This window comes from Sphaeramia orbicularis, chromosome 13 (genome assembly GCF_902148855.1).
Source record: "Sphaeramia orbicularis chromosome 13, fSphaOr1.1, whole genome shotgun sequence".
NCBI classification, from domain to species: domain Eukaryota; kingdom Metazoa; phylum Chordata; class Actinopteri; order Kurtiformes; family Apogonidae; genus Sphaeramia; species Sphaeramia orbicularis.
This window is the reverse complement of record NC_043969.1, coordinates 10,162,565-10,180,726: the sequence shown is the minus strand read 5'-3', so window position 1 is coordinate 10,180,726 and position 18,162 is coordinate 10,162,565. Positions and strand designations below refer to the sequence as shown.

The 18,162-nt window shown below is 35.9% G+C and overlaps 1 protein-coding gene across 1 annotated transcript; it reads left to right on the top strand.

The window, feature by feature from the left end:
- Positions 1-1,275: 1,275 nt before the first annotated feature.
- LOC115431226 (complement C2) lies at positions 1,276-18,090 on the top strand. Its single transcript, XM_030151457.1, has 19 exons — positions 1,276-1,392; positions 1,576-1,688; positions 2,561-2,708; positions 3,372-3,557; positions 5,325-5,498; positions 5,677-5,775; positions 7,530-7,663; positions 8,877-9,018; positions 9,109-9,243; positions 9,387-9,491; positions 12,068-12,205; positions 13,716-13,813; positions 13,910-14,033; positions 14,885-15,038; positions 15,242-15,315; positions 16,609-16,709; positions 16,805-16,937; positions 17,027-17,076; positions 17,655-18,090. Exons 1-19 carry the CDS (start codon positions 1,344-1,346, stop codon positions 17,835-17,837), a joined length of 2,340 nt encoding a protein of 779 aa, XP_030007317.1. The 5' UTR covers positions 1,276-1,343; the 3' UTR covers positions 17,838-18,090.
- The last annotated feature ends 72 nt before the right edge of the window (positions 18,091-18,162 follow it).

The window sequence follows — 18,162 nt, the reverse complement described above, 5'->3', positions numbered from 1 at the left end:
AGACGACTGAGCCCTGAGGAGGAGGTGGAGGGAGGTGAATGGAGGAGAAGGGGTGAGGGTGAAGATGGTGGTCCCTGTTAACCCTCCATAATCCCCGTAATGATCTTTTAAGCTCCTAAAATGTTTAATCCACATGCATGCATACATTAACAAATACATAAACTGCAAGGTGCACTAATACAAATACAAACAAGCTTTTTAAACCCACATCGCAGTCAGTTATTTATTTTTTCCCTGCAGGTAATTTGGCATTTGTGAGAACAATTATAGAGATTGTAAGATTTGTAACTGCAGTGGTTACCCAAATCTACACTGTAAAAAAAAATCCTGTTGTTTTTATGGAAAAAAAAACTGGCAGCTGTGGTTTCCAGAACAATACTGTAAAAAACACATCCAACTGTAAACATATTTACCAAGTAACATGTAGATTTAACATTTTAAACATGTAGATTTAACACTGGATTTAAATGGTAAATAGACTGTACTTATTTAGCACATTTTCTCTGCCTTCATGGTGTCCAAAGCCCTTTCCAAAACCACCAGGTCCAACTGGAAACAATGTAGGGTTCAGTGTCTTCCATGTACACTTGGACATATGGACAGTCAGAGCCAGGATTCGAACCACCAACCCTTTGGTTATTGGACGAGCCGCTCTACCAACTCTACCAACCCATTAATTTACAAATTTAAAATGTCACATTGTTAAAAGTTTACTTTTTATAACTTTTTTATGTATATATAAAAAAGCAAATATGCTGTTATTTCAACATTATAGTCTTTGCAGTTTAAACGGCACCACATTGTTTTTCAATTTACAGTTTTATTTTCTAAAAACAATAGAAATACATCATTTCTACATACAAATCTGGTTTTGTTCACATACTCTTCCTGCAAAAACTACAGCTATATTTGATTTAAAACACAATTTTTTTTTTTCAAATAAACAACTTTGCATTGTATTGTCACTTACAGTTTTTTTATGTTGCAATTTTACAACTTTTTGGTGTTAATTCTACAGTCATTTTTTTTTACAGTGTATGTCCTAATGTGTTTAAACTGGAAAGGCCTAGAGCAGCTTTTATGAGGCCGTTCTGGCAGTTGAAGTGATCACACCAAGTAACTATACTTTTTACAGCAAGAGGAACATGAACCAAGTGCAGCCAAAAGAATGAGAATGAGAGTTTAAATCTGGGTTCTGTCCGAAATTGCTCAATCTTTCCTTCCCTGTTTGGTCCTGTGTTAATAAATAATCAGATATCAAATAAAGCAGCTGACTGCCGATCACTCAGCACTCAGGCCGTGGTTTTTGACACTCGAAGAAGCAGCTGATTTCAAATCCAGTCATGTTTGTCAGGTTCATACTCTGGATCTTACTCGTGTCTGTCCTAAGGGGTGAGTTTTTCTGTTTAATGCTTTAGTTACAGAACAGGATAATGTAGTTTTGTGCGTGATCATGTTGAATATGTGTGCTTTTGGTGCCAAGATGTGGGATCTACGCAACTTGAGATATAAAATATTTACAGTGATGAGGGGAGGAAACTTGCTTTTGCAAATTTTTCACCATGTTTTTTCTAGTTTCCCTGCAACAAGAAGAGTATGATTATGGCGATGAAACATATGATGATCCTCAGCCTCTAAACTGTTCAACCACAGAGAGCATTAGAGGTGGACATGTCTCCTACTCACAGGTACAAATAAACAGTATCACAACAGTGGTACACAAACAGAAAACAAAGAAAGAAAAGAAGAAATATATTATTAAATATAAAATGTAAAAACAAATGTACACACTAAAGAAGCTGAGACTGGGGTAAATAAGTGCAGAGTAAATAAATGAAATCACATTACTGAATAAAATCATACAAATGTTAAGTAGAATTAAACATTAGGGTCATTTATAAATTAAAATGTAACCAATTTCAGTAGAAAAAAAATGTTACAATATAATATTGTGGAAAACAAAAATACAGCCTTTTCATTTCAGTCACTGGTTTCAGCAATGTTTTCCATTTTAATGTTTTCTTACATCATTCATCTAAATTTTCCCTTTGTTTAGACTTGGTTGTCTTTGATTCTTAGTGGTATTTTGATAATTAATATGTTTTTTGAAAATTTCTTAAAATAGATTAACAAAAGAAAATGATTCTTACCTAACAGGTTTAGATACTATATTAGAACTCATTAACTTTTTCTGTTAAACCAACTGAATCCAACAATTTTTAAATCAAATTTCATTTTTTTGAACACATTTAAGTGGTTTTAGGTCCTCTAATTACCTAATAATTTTTTTTAGTTAACTGTTTATTCAATGAAAGATAAATTAGCAAAAAAAATTAAAGATAACATTGCCTGTCAGTTTGTTTCTATATTTTTTAAGTAACCAGTGATTATATTTTTAATGGTGTAAAGGAATGAAGTAATAATATAATGAGGTAAAATTAAGTTCAGTGTAAAAGTAAGTCTTTTTTAGTAGACTAGATGGACTTGAAAGTGAAACAAACATGAACACAACCCTTTACTGGAATCCTTGACTCAAAGGGACCATGTGTTTCCTCCACAGGGGGGGCTGGAGGGCAGTGTGCTGACGTACCACTGCAGACCTGGGCAGTACCCTTTCCCGGTCAGCCTCCGTGTCTGCGATGCCCATGGGGAGTGGTCACCCATGAGGCTGACCAGTGGCAGACTGGTAACACGGGCAACATGTAAAGGTATTCTTATGCTTCATTTGTTATAGCAGTGTTTTTCAACCTTGTGGTTGCCTGAAATTTCTGCAAATTGATATTAAAAAAAAAACAAAAAAAAAACCTTACAAATAAAAAACATATGTTGAGTTGACAAAGACAATCCCAATCCATAAAAGACAAACTGTAAAGCTGAAACTGAAGCACTGTGGTACTGTTTATCTGTCAAATGTTCATTGTGGTCGGTTTCAGATGCTGCAGCTCTTTCAAAATTCATAGTTTGAGTTCTTGTTTGTTCAGTATTAACTGTCAGCCTTGTAAATCCAAGCTGGACTGACTGTACATATCCTGACCAGGGAAAATAAAATTCTCCCTTTGTGCAGTAATCTACACCTGGTTTTTCTGCCTCTGTCCATAATAATATACATTATATAGACTAATGTCATCTAAAATTAACCTTTATCTGCAACATAGTGTGGTAAACTATTACATGATTAAAAACAAATTAATTTTAGCAAAAAAAAATGTCTCTGTTTTGAATGTCTGGAGTCACCAGAAATTTGTGATGTTAAAATGGGGTCATGAGCTAAAAAAGGTTGGGAACCACTGTGTTTTAGTCTTTCTACCCTTTTTACCTGCATCGTCTTCTCATCGTCCACCCTTCTGTCTGTGTGCTTCTGCCTTGTCCAGATGTGCTGTGTCCAGGTCAGCTACAGCTGGATCATGGTGACCTCTGGCCCAGAGACCAGTGGTTCAAAGTTGGGAGTGTGCAGAGTTTCTCCTGTGAGGAAGGGTTCACCTTGCATGGGTCGGCTCAGAGAAATTGCACCCTGTCTGGGGAGTGGACCGGAACCATTCCTGTCTGTGATAACCACGGTTAGACTGGAGCATAAGTCCAATCAATCAATCAGTCAATCAATCAATCAATCAATCAATCAATCAATCAGTCAGTCAGTCAATCAGTCAATCAATCAATCAATCAATCAATCAAATTTTATTCATATACCGTCACATCATAACAAAAACGATCTCATGACACTTTACATTTAGGGCTAGTCTAAACCAGCAGGTCTAAGCCGATTTACAGAATCCCAACAGAATCCTCCAGGAGCAAACACTTAGTGACAGTGGTGAGGAAGAACGTCCTTTTAACAGCAGAAACCTGGAGCAGATTCTGACTCTTGGAGGATGGTCATCTACCTTGACCAGTTGGGGTTAAAGAGAGAAGGTTAAAAGAAGAGAGAGAGAGAGAGAAAATGGGGGGGGGATGCAAACAGCAAACTGTACAACTGTTAAAAACTAAAACAGCTGGTGTAAGAACAGTTGGTGCTAGTATAATTGCCAATAGCTAGAACAAATGTCTGTAACTGTTAATACTACAACTCCAAATACAAGTATTAACAGTGGATATACTACTACTGCAACTGGTAGCACAAATAATAGAAACCTCTACCGTCTATGTAAGTATGTAATAAACACTAGCACAATTATATGGATAAATGAGTGGTAACGATGAAGGCAGGAGAGAAGCGGGACCACAGCAGCAGATCCAGAGATGATCCAGGAAAAACCAGTGACGTGATAAAGCACAGAGACTCCAGGGAGGAAGTCAAGTCAGTAACATGTATTTACTGGGGCATGAATAGAGGAGAAGAGGAGGAGCAGAGGGGAGGTCAGATAGGAGGAGGAGCAGAGAGGAGGTCAGAAAAGAGGAGGAGCAGAGGGGGGGTCAGAGAGGAGGAGGAGGAGCAGAGAGGAGGTCAGAGAAGAGGGGAGGTCAGAGAGGAGGAGTAGCAAAGAGGAGAAGCAGAGAGGAGGAGGAGCAGAGGGGAGGTCAGAGAGGAGAAGGAGCAGAGAGCAGGTCAGAGAAGAGGGGAGGCCAGAGAGGAGGAGGAGCAGAGAGGAGGATAAGCAGAGAGGGGGTCAAAGAAGAAGAGGAGCAGAGGGGAGGTCAGTGTATCACATTGCAAAAATCTAAATCTTACCGAGTGTATTTTTCTCATTTCTAGTAAAAATTTCTCATCACACTTAAAATAAGACATAATCACTTAAAGAGTAACTTTTCAGTGAGATATAAGAACTTATTTTTAGACAATAGATCTTGGTTTTTTTGGGGTTTTTTGGGGGTTTTTTTTGCTTGAATTAGGCAAAAAAAATCTTGAACTAAGCAAAAAAAAATATGCCAAAGGAACAAGTGAAAATTATCTTGGTAAGATTTCTTGAAATAAAATTTTCAAGATCCATTGCATAAAAATAAGTTCTTACATCTCACTTACAAGTTACACTTTAGGTGCTTATGTCTTATTTTAAGTGTGATGAGATATTTTGACAAAAAATTAGAAAATTACACTTGGTAAGATTTAGATTTTTGCAGTGCATGAGTCTCCCAGTCTAAGCCTATAGCAGCAGAACTAAGAGCAGCCTGAGCCACTTCAATTTTCATTGAACAGAAAAGTTTTCAGCGGCCTACCGTTAAACGTAGAGAGGGTGTCTGCCTCCCTGCCTCGTAAGTGTAAAACATCACAATCCCTAACCATCATTTATACGCTTGGATCTCTGCATATCATTTGAAATTCTTTCAGGTCTTAAGATGAATGACCTATTGTGTTTATTTTTATTTCTCTTACTGTTCCTGTTCTGCAGATGGTGACTGTGATGACCCAGGTACCCCACCAGGAGCCCACAGGTCAGCAGGCCAACTTCATACTGGAGAGAAGGTGATCTACAGGTGTCAGTCTGGTCTGGATCTGCTGGGATCAGATGAAAGGGTTTGCCTGGAGAACAGAGAGTGGAGCGGCTCACCACCACGCTGTCAAAGTAGAGTAGAGTTGGACTTTTTACAGGCATTTTCTCTGCGTTAATGAGCAGCTTCTTGACATTCCTGTACAAATATAGTCATTACCAGTGGTGGGTTTACAGCTACTGAACTGAAAGCTCTGTACTCTGTAACCTGTGCTCTATCGAATTATGATTCAACGTTGGTACTTCATCGCAGGCCCATACACTTTCGACTCCCCCAGCACTGTGGCAGCTGCCATGGCAGGGTCACTGGCTGGAGTCATGGATGTACTGACACCAGACTCCATAAAGAAAGGTTGGTGTAGCTGCTTTGACGTGAACATATTAACATCTAAACAATATTATATCACAATAACAAATGACATTAAAAATGCATCAAACTTTCTAGCAAAGTTAAGTTTTTATTTTGTTATAGCCTTGTAGCTCCAGAACAGATTTCATTTTAGTGTCTTTGTTATGGCCTGATCACAATCAAGGGTACCAGAAAGGGTGCACAAATAGATAAAAAATAATAATGCTCTATCAAAAAATCAGACAGGTCATTTTAATTGTCTGATATTTCTCTTTTAAAGTCCAAAATATTTTTGTATTATGGTGTCTTTTAAAAATTTCACAGGCTTGTACCCCTGTCAAATCAGAAGTTATTCAGTGTACAGACAGATATAGAAATGTTTCAGCACTCAGGATAATCATGCATTGTTTATTGCATAGATGTCATGTCCAAAGCATGCGTGCTGAAAAATTCCATATATTGACAGAAACAATAAATTTAGACCCACATATTTTGAATATGGTGTACGGACACTACTTGGTGTACGGACTCTGCAAGATTGAAATGGAAATCTGGTTTACCACATGGTCACATCTGTGTTAGATCTGTAACTAAGTCTTCCTGGTACAGGAGCAAATGAACATTTGTGAACAAGTTATAACAATATATCTATAAGGCATATACGCCATATTATTGATGGAAGTATATTGGTGTACGGACACTACATGAATTTTGGTGAACAACGCACCATTGAAAACATGTGGTTCGACGTAAACATCCGTTTGCCACATTGTTACCAAATTTTCTGCAGCCAGGGAGCATACCAAAATCTGTCTAGTTGTGCATATTTAGTCATAATAATACTTAAATAACAGGTTCCCATTCTATTATTACAGTTAAAGGGCTGTAAAAGAAGGGTTTTCAGAACAAAATGGTTGATTGTCTTAATACTGAAAATAAGAATAGATAATCAAACAGCTGTTCAACAAAAATGATCAATAAATGAAAAACAATGTGATGTGTGTATTTTGTAATAAAAAAGACACAGGAGTTGAGTAGTAATTATTTATTGTGTTACAAAACATTATCTACAATAATTTTGCTCTCTTATAACAATAAAATTGTGCACATGTTTTCATGCTCATTGGGTCGCCATTTTATCAGTTTTTATCTGATTTTCAATGAATCAGTCAATCAATCAATCAATCAAACTTTATTTCTATAGCACTTTTCATACTTCAGATTTGGAGGATTGCAAGATCTAGTAATAAGATGGCCAAAGAAACATTTTGGGAATGGTTTTGGGGGGATCTTTTTGCAATACTGATTAATAACTGATGCAAATATACTTGTACACCTTGACTGTGATCAGGCCGTTAGTTTACAAGTGTAATGGTATGTATATTTATATTTATGTTTTATATTTTGAGTAGTTTTAGATTAGTTGTCGTCCTAGTTTATTATATATTAAGGGGGGAAAAAAGCCTATATAGAAAGTGAAAAAGTTGGAAAAATTTAATTTGGAAAACTAGAAAAACAGCTAATGTTTTCTCAAATTTTTATTCTTACTTTTATTTCAGTAAACAAGATTTTAAAAAGCTAAATTTTGTAGTCCTTGTGTATGTACATTCAATGCAATTACAATGGTTTTACAGAAATTATTAAGCAGTGATAAATATCTTTGGTAACAGTATCATTACACAACAGTGTTTTACTCTACAGCTTGTTTGTCTGGTGTATTTACCATGAATTGTGATTTTCCCATTTTCCTCCTTTAGTGACATTTGGCCGATCCTTCCGTGTGTCTGAAGGCAGTCGAATGAATGTCTTCATCTTATTGGATACATCAGGCAGCATCAAAAAGAAGGATTTTGAATTATCCAGGAATGCCACCATTGCACTTATAAGGAAGGTTTGTAGCAAATGAACTCATCTTCTTTGGTGAAATAGTTAACTCATACGCAGTTTGGTTAAAAAAAAAAGAAGTCCAACACTCTAATATTGTAATTTTGTTGGGCTACCTTTAGCTAAGACTTAGCACGAATATGCCACGGCATCATTTTGATTATCTTATTTAATATCACAACACTAATCCTTAATTCTTTTTGTCGATACGAGGCCTGACACCCCAGATCATAACACTGCCCCCACAGGCTTGTACTGTTGGCACTATGCATGATGGGTAATCACTCTGGAACATGGTCAATCTGGACTCATCGGACCACATGACCTTTTTCCATTGAAACACAGTCCAATCTTTATTCTGTCTATCAAACTGATGGTTGTTTAACCCTTTCATGCATGAATTGTGAGAACCTTAGTCAAGATTTTTTTCTTCAGTGTTTTTATTCCTCCTTAGGCATGAAAAAAAAAATGCGATCGAGTTTTTTTTTTGCCGATGGAGTAACAAAAATATCCATGCATTTAATTTTTGAAGTAAAGAAACGTGTTTAAAACCCAATATCAGAAAGTGATATGAAAACAATGAAATAAAATTTTTTTAATGCTGCTAATCTGATGTCTTCTCACATTTTAACATATTCTAACGCTAGTAATTACTCACTTCATGGAGATAATATGGCAAAAAAAAACTTCTTGTCTAACAAATAACAATTGATTTACACTTAACCATGTTACTGCAGATTAGGTTTATCAATAACAGCAAAGTTACAGTAGTGGTCTGAATGTCAGTGTTATGGGATGGTGCATAAGTGTTCACTGTGTTGGCTGATATGGAACTAAAACATCAAAACCCATGAATATACAAGAGAACAGCTGGAGAATAACTGTCCACTGGAGTGGCCTATGCATGAAAGGGTTAAAAAATGAGAAGCTACCCACTCCATCAGTTCGAGATAAAGAACTGGATCTGAAACATAATTACTGCTGCAAATATCCAGTGGAAGGATCGGAAATATTTGAGTTAAATCCTAGTGGGGGACTTTTTTTGGCCATGCTTTGTATATAAAGCTCTGGAAAATCCATCTTCCTCTTGAATTTGAAATCATGTTTGTTCAGTTTTTCCAGAACTTGAGGAGTCGGCCAGTTGAGGCCTACTTGTGATTCAGTTGTGAACTGTTATGGATGGGTGACTGAATTAAATAAAGTTGTTTTCTTTTTTCTAGCTGGACAGTTATGAAGTGCAAATTAGATACCATGTGTTGTCATTTGCTAGTGAATCAAAAGACATCACAGACATAAGACGAACTGTTGAAAGCGGTAATGCAGAGCACGTTATATGGAACCTGGAGCAGTTTGACTACCACAGTAAGGCGCACATTGTCATTTCAGAAGTTAATCAAATTATTGTTTCATTTGTTTTCCAGTTATTCAGGTGCTGAATTTGTTTACCTGCAGGTCATGGGCAGAAGACGGGCACCAACATCTATTCTGCGCTGATCCGCGTCTACGAACTGATCAGTTTTTTTAAGCAAAACAGACACAGGAACCATTTCAATGAGACTCAGAACGTTATTGTTTTACAAACAGATGGTAAAGACACAAGAATTTAAGCTCATACAAGGAACAGCATCTGCTGAGCATCTCCAGTGGTTGAAAATTATTTTTAAAATACAAGCATAGGCAGGAAGGTTTTACACCGCCTTTCTTCTCTGTTCTTCTGTATGTTCCTGTAGGATACTCCAACGTAGGCTCCAAGCCGGCAGCAGCTCTGGCCAGGATCCGGAACATTCTGGGCTATAGCAGCACAGCCACCGATCACACAAACGAGAGGCTGCTGGGTATCATAATCAAATATAATTAAACACCACATATGGACTGTATTTACCTTTTACTTCAATGGACACTAGAACTACCAGGGGCTGTTACCTACTAAAAACTACTACTGGGTTAAATTTACCCATGCACCATTTATGTCTATGTTATTTTCTTAACCCTCCGGTATCCGGGTGTGCTTTTTAGGCACACTTTGCACTTCGTGTTAAAAAACTTCAGATTATTTTTCACAATTTAAATAAGGTTAGGATTCAAAATTTGTTCATTTGTGAATGATCTTTAAAATTCTGGCCACCAACTAAAATTTACACATTGTAAAGAAAAGAAAATTACAAGACTAGCATCTGTCTCCCAAGTGTGCCTAAAACGCATTATTTCTTCTATTATAACCACTGTTTTTGATCCAAAAGCCATGAAGGCATAAATCCTGCTTTTACTGATATCTGGGCTTCATTTGAGAGGTGAGGGTCTAAATTAATTTATTAACGTTGTTAATGTTGCTGTTAATCATTGACATATGCCAGGCGGCAAAAATCAAATAATATGTAATCCAATTTTTATTTAGTATTTTGAAAAAAAACCAACAACATATTTTGTGTTTTTTGCATGAAAAAATGTAGTGACATCATGATGAAAAGAGATTGTTTAAAAGGTTAAAAAAAATCTAAAATGAATGATTATTTGATATGTATGATGATTAGGGCAAACCGTGATTTGCAAAAATATAATCAAATTAGAGCAGAAAAATAAATCAATATATAATATTTAATAGTTTGATTTATAGGTGTGCCATTTTGGCACACTTGGTGACAGATGCTAGTATTTTTGAACATTTGACCTAGCGCCAAAAATAATAATGCAAATTATCCAATGTTGCTGTTAATCATTGACATATGCCAGGATGAAAAAAATCAAATAATATATAATCCACTTTTTATGTAGTATATTGAAAAAAATATTTTTTTGTGTGTTTTTTGCATAAAAAAACAATAGTGTACATTACAAACACGGCATTTAAAGGGTTAAAAAAAATGGGACAATTATTGAGTATTTGGTATTTTTATTTACGGCTCAAGTTGATGAAATAGAAAAAAGTGTAAAAGAATTAAAAACAAACTGTATGAAAATTTTTTTTGACATTATTCCACAAGTGTGCCAAAATGGCACACTTGGTGCTTAGTAAGGGCCTTGCTGGACGGGATACCGAAGGGTTAACTAACACTGAGAACACTACTTTACACAACCATTACTACAAATAAGTCTAATATAATGCTGAAAATAGGTTTTAGAGGAAAATATTTGCATATATGTGTATATTTGTTATAAATGACTTGACATAGTTTTTCTGAAAACTGATCAGTTCAAAGGAACATGGGCAAGGCAAGTTTATTTACGTAGCACATTTCAGCAACAAGGCAAAAGGTGCTTCACACAGGACATTGAAATACAACGACAAGGGGAAAAGAAACACATTTAAAACATTATAAAAGAAACATGTAAAAGGTGATTAAAAACAGCAAGTAAGAAAACAACACATAAAAACCCAAAAATATAAAAACACACACATATTAAAGTAAGGGTTGCAGTGCAGAGTTTCGAAGGAGAAAATAAAATTTTAAAAGTAAAAAGCCTTTTAGTCAAAGGCAGCAGTGAACAGGTGAGTCTTTAACCTTGACATTAAACCTTAATATAAAATGAATGTTATCCAGTGGAGGTTACAGACCATAAAAGAGCACATTTTTAGTCTGGATTAGTTTTGGCTGTGTTTAACAATAGGACTTAAACTCAAAACTGGGTCAGTATTTTACTAAAATATAGTGATATAGCAGGAAACAAAAAGCGTCTGTGAGTAAACTTTATCCACAGGGGACATGAAGCTTTGTCTGCACCAGAGGGATGTGAGGTTAGTATTATTTGCATGACTAATTAAATCATATTACCACACTTATAAGATAATAATATTATTATTAATAACATATTTTTGTATCCTCACTCAAAAAATATCTGAGTAGCTTATCTTGTTTTTTCCTGTGGTCAGAGCATCTTCTTTATGTCCAGGATTTATTCACGTGTTTGCAATAGTTTGTGTGTGTGTGTGTGTGTGTGTGTGTGTATGTGTGTGAATTTTATACACCTGATGACAGAAACAGAAGGGAAGAAATCAGTATTCATCAGTTTACACACATACATATCGTCGGCTTCCTGATAAAACCTGCTATGTGACTTTTGGCAAATTTTACAGGAGAAACAAAAAACCGTTTATATAACAGGAAACTGAAATTTGACAAAAAATATCTGTTCCTTTAATGTTGGTTCTTATGATGGAATGTAAACAACTTTCACAGGAGACTGAAATTTGAAGCTATAATAGGGGAGATAGCAGGTTTGAATTCCCAACCAAAAATGTCACTTAGCAGGTTTTATCAGGAAGCCGACGATATATGCGTATGTATCTGAACAAATATTTACATGCACAACCATGCATTCATAAATGCATATAGATATACCTATTTTCACAAACACAGATTTCACTAATTGTGGTAATGCAGGCAGTTCTAAGTACATCTGTGTTTGTTTTCAGATGTTTATGTGTTTGGAATTGGGGAACAAGTGAAAAAAGATGAGCTGAACTCTTTGGCCTCAAAGAAAAGTGATGAGAATCATGTATTCATTGTCCAAAGCTACAGCGTACTGGGACAGATTTTTAACAGCATCATCAGTAAGTAGAAGGATTTTCTCAACAGGTTACATCAACTATTTTTGCTGTCAATTCATCAGCTGAATGTTAACCCAAAAACACCCAGTGCTACTTTTGTTTCTTATGTGATTTATCACCATTTATTATAATATTATCCTCTGTATTTAGTATTTTTCATTGTAAATCATGTATTTTCCTATATTTAATTAAATCTTCATGAAAACACAGAGTAAATTCAATACTTATTCTATCAAAACAGAGAAAAATGAAGAAAAAGTGACTTTTTCAGCAAAGATATCAATAACTGAACATAAAAACAAGCATCACCATCCAGTGTCATTTGTCAAACACTATGGGTTTTACTGGTGAATCAGTGTTGTACAAAATGACGGTGTTTCTATGTTCACTATAGAGCACAGGTGTCAAACATCCAGCCCGGGGGCCAAAAGCGGCCCGCCAAAGGGTTCAGTCCGGCCCCTGGGAGGAATTTGTGAAATGCAAAAATTACAACGAAGATATTAACCATCAAGGATGTTAAAATCATTTTAGTTCATTTCAATCTAAAAATGATCAGACCAGTAAAATACTATCATAATAACCTATAAATTATGAAAACTACAATTTTTTTCTCTTTGTTTTAGTGTAAAAAAAGTTCCATTACACAAGAATAGTTACATTTATAAATAAACTAGCCTTTTATATATATATATAAAAAAAAGTGAATATCTGAAATGTCTCAAGAGAAGTATGTGGAATTTTAATAATATTCTCCCTGTTAGTAAATGTTTTGTGTATTTGTGGATCCACTGTGATCTCTAAGTTGTAATGCACATGTATAAATGATAAACTAAGGCATAATATTATTAACATTACACTTATTTTTGCTAAGAATTTTCAGGTTGTTCATACACTACAAACAAAAAGTTAAGGATATTTTTATTTTTTGGGCTATTTTTTTCAGTTGGGATTCTTGTACAGTGCTTCTTACTTTTTGTGTGTGTGAATTGAATTGAAACAATTTTTTTTAATGACCATAGTTTTATTTACAAATGGCAAAAATGACAAAGAAATGACCCCAAAAAATGAAATATCCTTAACTTTTTGTTTGTAGTGTATTTGTTCATGTTATGTTCAAGCACAATTCGTAGATGTAAACATTTTCATAACGGAATTTTATTTTTTTTCACTCAAAAGTTCTTATCCTATTATTTGTATTATTTTTCTGGTCTGGCCCACTTTATATTATATCAGGCTGTGTGTGGCCCCTGAACTAAAATGAGTTTGACACCCCTGCTATAGAGCCTCTGAACGTCCAAATGGGTCATATCTAATGACCATGAAAAGATGACAAACTGCATTTTACACCAATTATTTCCATGTATTGATAGGATTAGTGGATCAACAGGTGTTAGATATTACAGATCAGTAGATGCTTTTGGTTGCCAGTGGATGTTTGGGTCTTTATGGGTTAACTGTGAAAATAAAAGGACTCAAATTGAAGACTGAAGTTACCATGATTTTGTTGCTACAGGTGATAAGACAGTGACGATGTGTGGAGTGGCTCAGGAAGACGTCACAGAAGAGGAGCAGGAAGGTTACACCAAACCATGGCACGTCACTCTGCCAGGAGTAAGAGAAACGCTCAAGCCTTAACAGAGAATCCTCTTTTGTTTTGGTAGATTTCAGTGTGGTCATTTATCTGATCACATTTGCCCTCTCTTGTAGACTACACCTAGGTCACAGAAATGCGCCGGCTCTATTGTGAGTCAGAACTGGGTGCTGACGTCTGCTCATTGCTTTGGTCGAGTCGGAACAGATCAAGTCCCTCAGCAGGTGGAAATAAAATATGGTCGGTACCAACTAACTTTGTGCAACATGTCCAACTTAAAGTCATTGATTTAATCCACTTTCAGGGAGGGGCTACCAGCCAGTAAAGACACGCACTACCAGACTGTTACATAAATTTTATCCTCAAGCCATCACCAAACTAAATAATGCACTAAAACATAAGGGCCTGTGCAATAATCTGGGACTATTTTATGCATTAATGGCTTATTTTATGACCACTGCATATTTCCAGGCACTACCTGTTTGTTTTGCATGCATGTGTGTAGTGCGGGGGTGGAGTACAAATGCAATAATTTATTCTTTAGTATTTATTGTTCTTATACTTTTTTATGGGTTCCATTTTTACCTTGTGCTTTAATATTTTGTTGTATTTATTTGCAATGACAATAAAAGGAATCTATCTATCTATCTATCTATCTATCTATCTATCTATCTATCTATCTATCTGCTAAATGACCACATGCTCATTTTAACAGTGGTGGAATTTAAGTATTTCCTTCAGCTCATGTATTTGTCTAAATCTGATGTAGTTTACTCAAGTACTTCTATTTTTGCAACTTTATACTTCTATTCCAAATAATGTACATTTGACACCACTATTTTTGTCTGGCAGCTTTCATTTGTCATTTTTCAGATCACAAATGTCATTCAAAACCCCTTTTAATGTTAAAAAGAGCATTAAGTCATACATTTGATTTAAAATTTGAATGTTTTAGTACCAGACATGCTCTCTTTATTTAGGAAAAAGGACTGCTCTCACTCTCATAATGTAATAAAAAACAGGAAGTTTTTTCTTTTCTTTTCTTTTCTTTTCTTTTCTTTTCTTTTCTTTTCTTTTCTCTTCTTTTCTAGGTGGTGAGAACACGCCTGTGATGTCCACTTCAGTCATCATGCACCCCAGATTCAATGTCAATGCACTGAAACGCAGAAACGTATCTGAGTTCTATGATTATGATGTAGCTCTGGTGAGGCTGAATAAGAGCCTCCCTCTCTCCTGGAAGGCCAGGTAAAGCATTCAGAAGAGCATCTGTGAAGTACCAGCCACCATGAATACATCTTAGTAACAAAACACAGCTAAAGCTAGATCTTGAGGATAAAAAAGGAGCACATCCATTCTTGTTTTAGTGCCATTGTGCTGCTCGCTAAAGTGGAATATTGTGTCTTGGTAAAAATGTCTTCAGTGTTGACTACAGTTGTGTTATACCACAGACCTATCTGTTTGCCATGTACCGTACCAGCCAGCCGAGCCATGAAGAGGATCGACTCCACCTGTCTGCAGCACAGTAAGTGACCTTTGACTGAACCATAATATGTGATAGATCAGATATACACAGCCTGGACACTGAATTCACCACCTGGATTCAACTCAGCAATTATTTCAGATCCTTCCTTTTGATAATTAATGCACGGTGATGTTTCATCTGCAATAAGTTATTTAACCCCAACTGATGCAGTGAGTAGGTTCTCATTATGTAAACAACCATCAGTTTGATGGTCTGATGAGTCCAGATTGACCCTGTTCCAGAGTGATCAGAGTGAGAGGAGTGGTGGATGAAATTCTTACCCATCATGCCTAGTGCCTACAGTACAAGGCCGTGGGGGCAGAGTTATGATCTAGGGTTGACTCAGTTGGTCAGGTCTAGGTTCAGTGACGTTTTGTGTCCATAAAATACTGAATGACCAGGTCTGAACATCGGTGGATTTTTTCTTTCATAATGGCACAGACAATACCAGGATTCATCAGGATCAAACTGTGAAAGAGCGGTTCAGAGAGCATGATACGTCATTTTCACACATGGATTGAACACCATATTGTCTAGACCTGAACCACACTGAGAACACAATACAAGGTTTTGACCAAAAAGTCATGCAACATAGGACGGAAATGTTCAGCAACGTTATGTGAACAAAATACAATGGAAACAAGAAAAAAAGTAAATGGAGTTTACGAACACTTTGCCCCTCCTGCTTACAGATACTCTGCCACCCAGGGATTAATTCAGAATTTGTAATTAAGCATAATTGTAAACTAAACTAAACAACTGTCCTTTTTTGGGTAGTTCCGTCAAACCAAGACAAACATTCTGGCCAAGTTGTAACTTTCAATTGTTTCAAAACATTTTCAAAAATTTATTTACATATATATATATATATATATATATATATATATATATATATATATATATATATATATATATATATATAGTCAAAAATTTAAATTCAGCTGTCAAACTGCACTGCACCTCTACTAGTGGTAAAGAACGTGTGTTAAATTTGAAAAGAATTAGGTGAATAGCCTTCAAGAAAGCAGAATTCCCAGGGGGTGGGGGTTGTGACATTGCATAAGTTACTTGTCAAAAATTATGTTACAACATACAATGAATGCAAGTTTTAATGAAAAAGTAAAGGCAGTCCAACTAAATTTTAGCATGTGGGACTTTTTCAGCCTGAATGGATGAACTCTGGTTGACAAAGTTAATTGTGTTCCACTCACTGACTTGTAAATATTTGTGAAATTCTTCCTATGAAATTCCTCTGAAATACATGTAAACATATGTGTGTACATCTGTGAGCAGAGGAGGAACTGCTTCCTTATAAGCAGACACCTGCCTTTTTCATCCACAAGACGACAAACGGACAAGTTCGTAAAGACACACATATTCACACAGACACTCAGGTGAGAACCAAAAGAATCTATTACCAGATCAAATGTTTTTATACACATGTATGTGATAAAGTGTGTTTCACTGTTTCATTATTTACTTTCTGCAGAGGGCTGCATGTGTGGAGAAAGCCAGGCAAACTCTAAAACCGCCAACAGATGTGACGCTGGAGGAATATGTGCCAGACAGATTTCTTTGTTCTGGAGGCACCTCAGGAAAACAAGATGCCATCACTTGTCAAGGTCTGGACTGACAATGTGATAATGACAATATGACAACATGACAAACACAGAGGTTATTTAACACTTATATGTGGACATTTTTATTTCAGGTGACTCTGGTGGACCTCTGTTCCTGCAAAAAAGAAAACGCTACTTTCAGGTGAGCAAGTCACAAGTTCCCTTTAAATTTTAAAGGGGTATCAAACTCATTTTAGCTCAAGGGCCACATACAACCACATACAATGATCTGAAGTGGGGTGGACCAATAAAATAATAACCTATAAATAATGTCAACTCCAAACCTTTCTTGTTTTAGAGTGAAAAATGTAAAATTGTATTATGAAAATTTTTACATCTTTAAAGTATCCTTGAAAAAAATGTGATTAACATGAACAATCATGAAAAAAATGAAGTTTCTTGAGAAAAATAGGTAAATTTTAACAATATTCTGCATCAGCTTCTCATTTACACACATACATCACAACTCACAGATCTCAGTGGATCTACAAATACACAAAACACGACAAACTAAAACAAATTGTTCTGTCTGTGGCCCCTGAAGCAAAATGAGTTTGACACCGTTGATTGTTAATATCCTCAGTGTAATTTATGAATTTCATAAATTCATCCCATATGCTGGAATGGACCCTTTGGCATGGTTTGGTATGTTAGACACCTGTGCTTTAGAAGAAGTCTCGTCTACACACCACACTGACACTGCCCTGCTTTCGTCACCAGGTGGGGGTAGTGAGCTGGGGCACCACTGACGTCTGTAAAACACCCATCATAGGACACAGGAGATACAGCAGTGATAGACCGCCAGCAGACGCTCGTGACTTTCACATTGACGTCTTTAAGATAATGCCATGGCTTAAAACACATTTGGGTCGTGAGATCCAGTTCCTACCAGATGATGACTGAGACCAATCAGCTGACAGGGACCATAAAGTAAAACAGATCAGATGCAGAATTCAGCTGAAGTGGATGGGTGACCTCTTTAGATACAGAAGGTGTTTCTGTTCAATAAACATCACATACATATCACAAGGTTCCAAAGTTTTATTGTTAGTCTTTTGTTTTTTTAGTACCGTAAACATATAACACACAAGTAATGGCTTATATTTGTTTTTGCTCAAATCATGAAAAAACTAACATTTTTTTTTTCATTTTTCTGTTGTTTCTAATCATGTAAAAAGTGTGCATACTCTTTCAAACTATTAAAGGAAGACTGACTTATCTGATCTAA

Coding starts and splice junctions, on each gene's coding strand:
- LOC115431226 (XM_030151457.1), top strand. CDS start 1,344: ATGTTTGTCAGGTTCATACTCTGGATCTTACTCGTGTCTGTCCTAAGG. Junction 2,709..3,371: donor AACACGGGCAACATGTAAAG/GTATTCTTATGC, acceptor TGCCTTGTCCAG/ATGTGCTGTGTCCAGGTCAG. Junction 12,206..13,715: donor GATTTTTAACAGCATCATCA/GTAAGTAGAAGG, acceptor TTGTTGCTACAG/GTGATAAGACAGTGACGATG.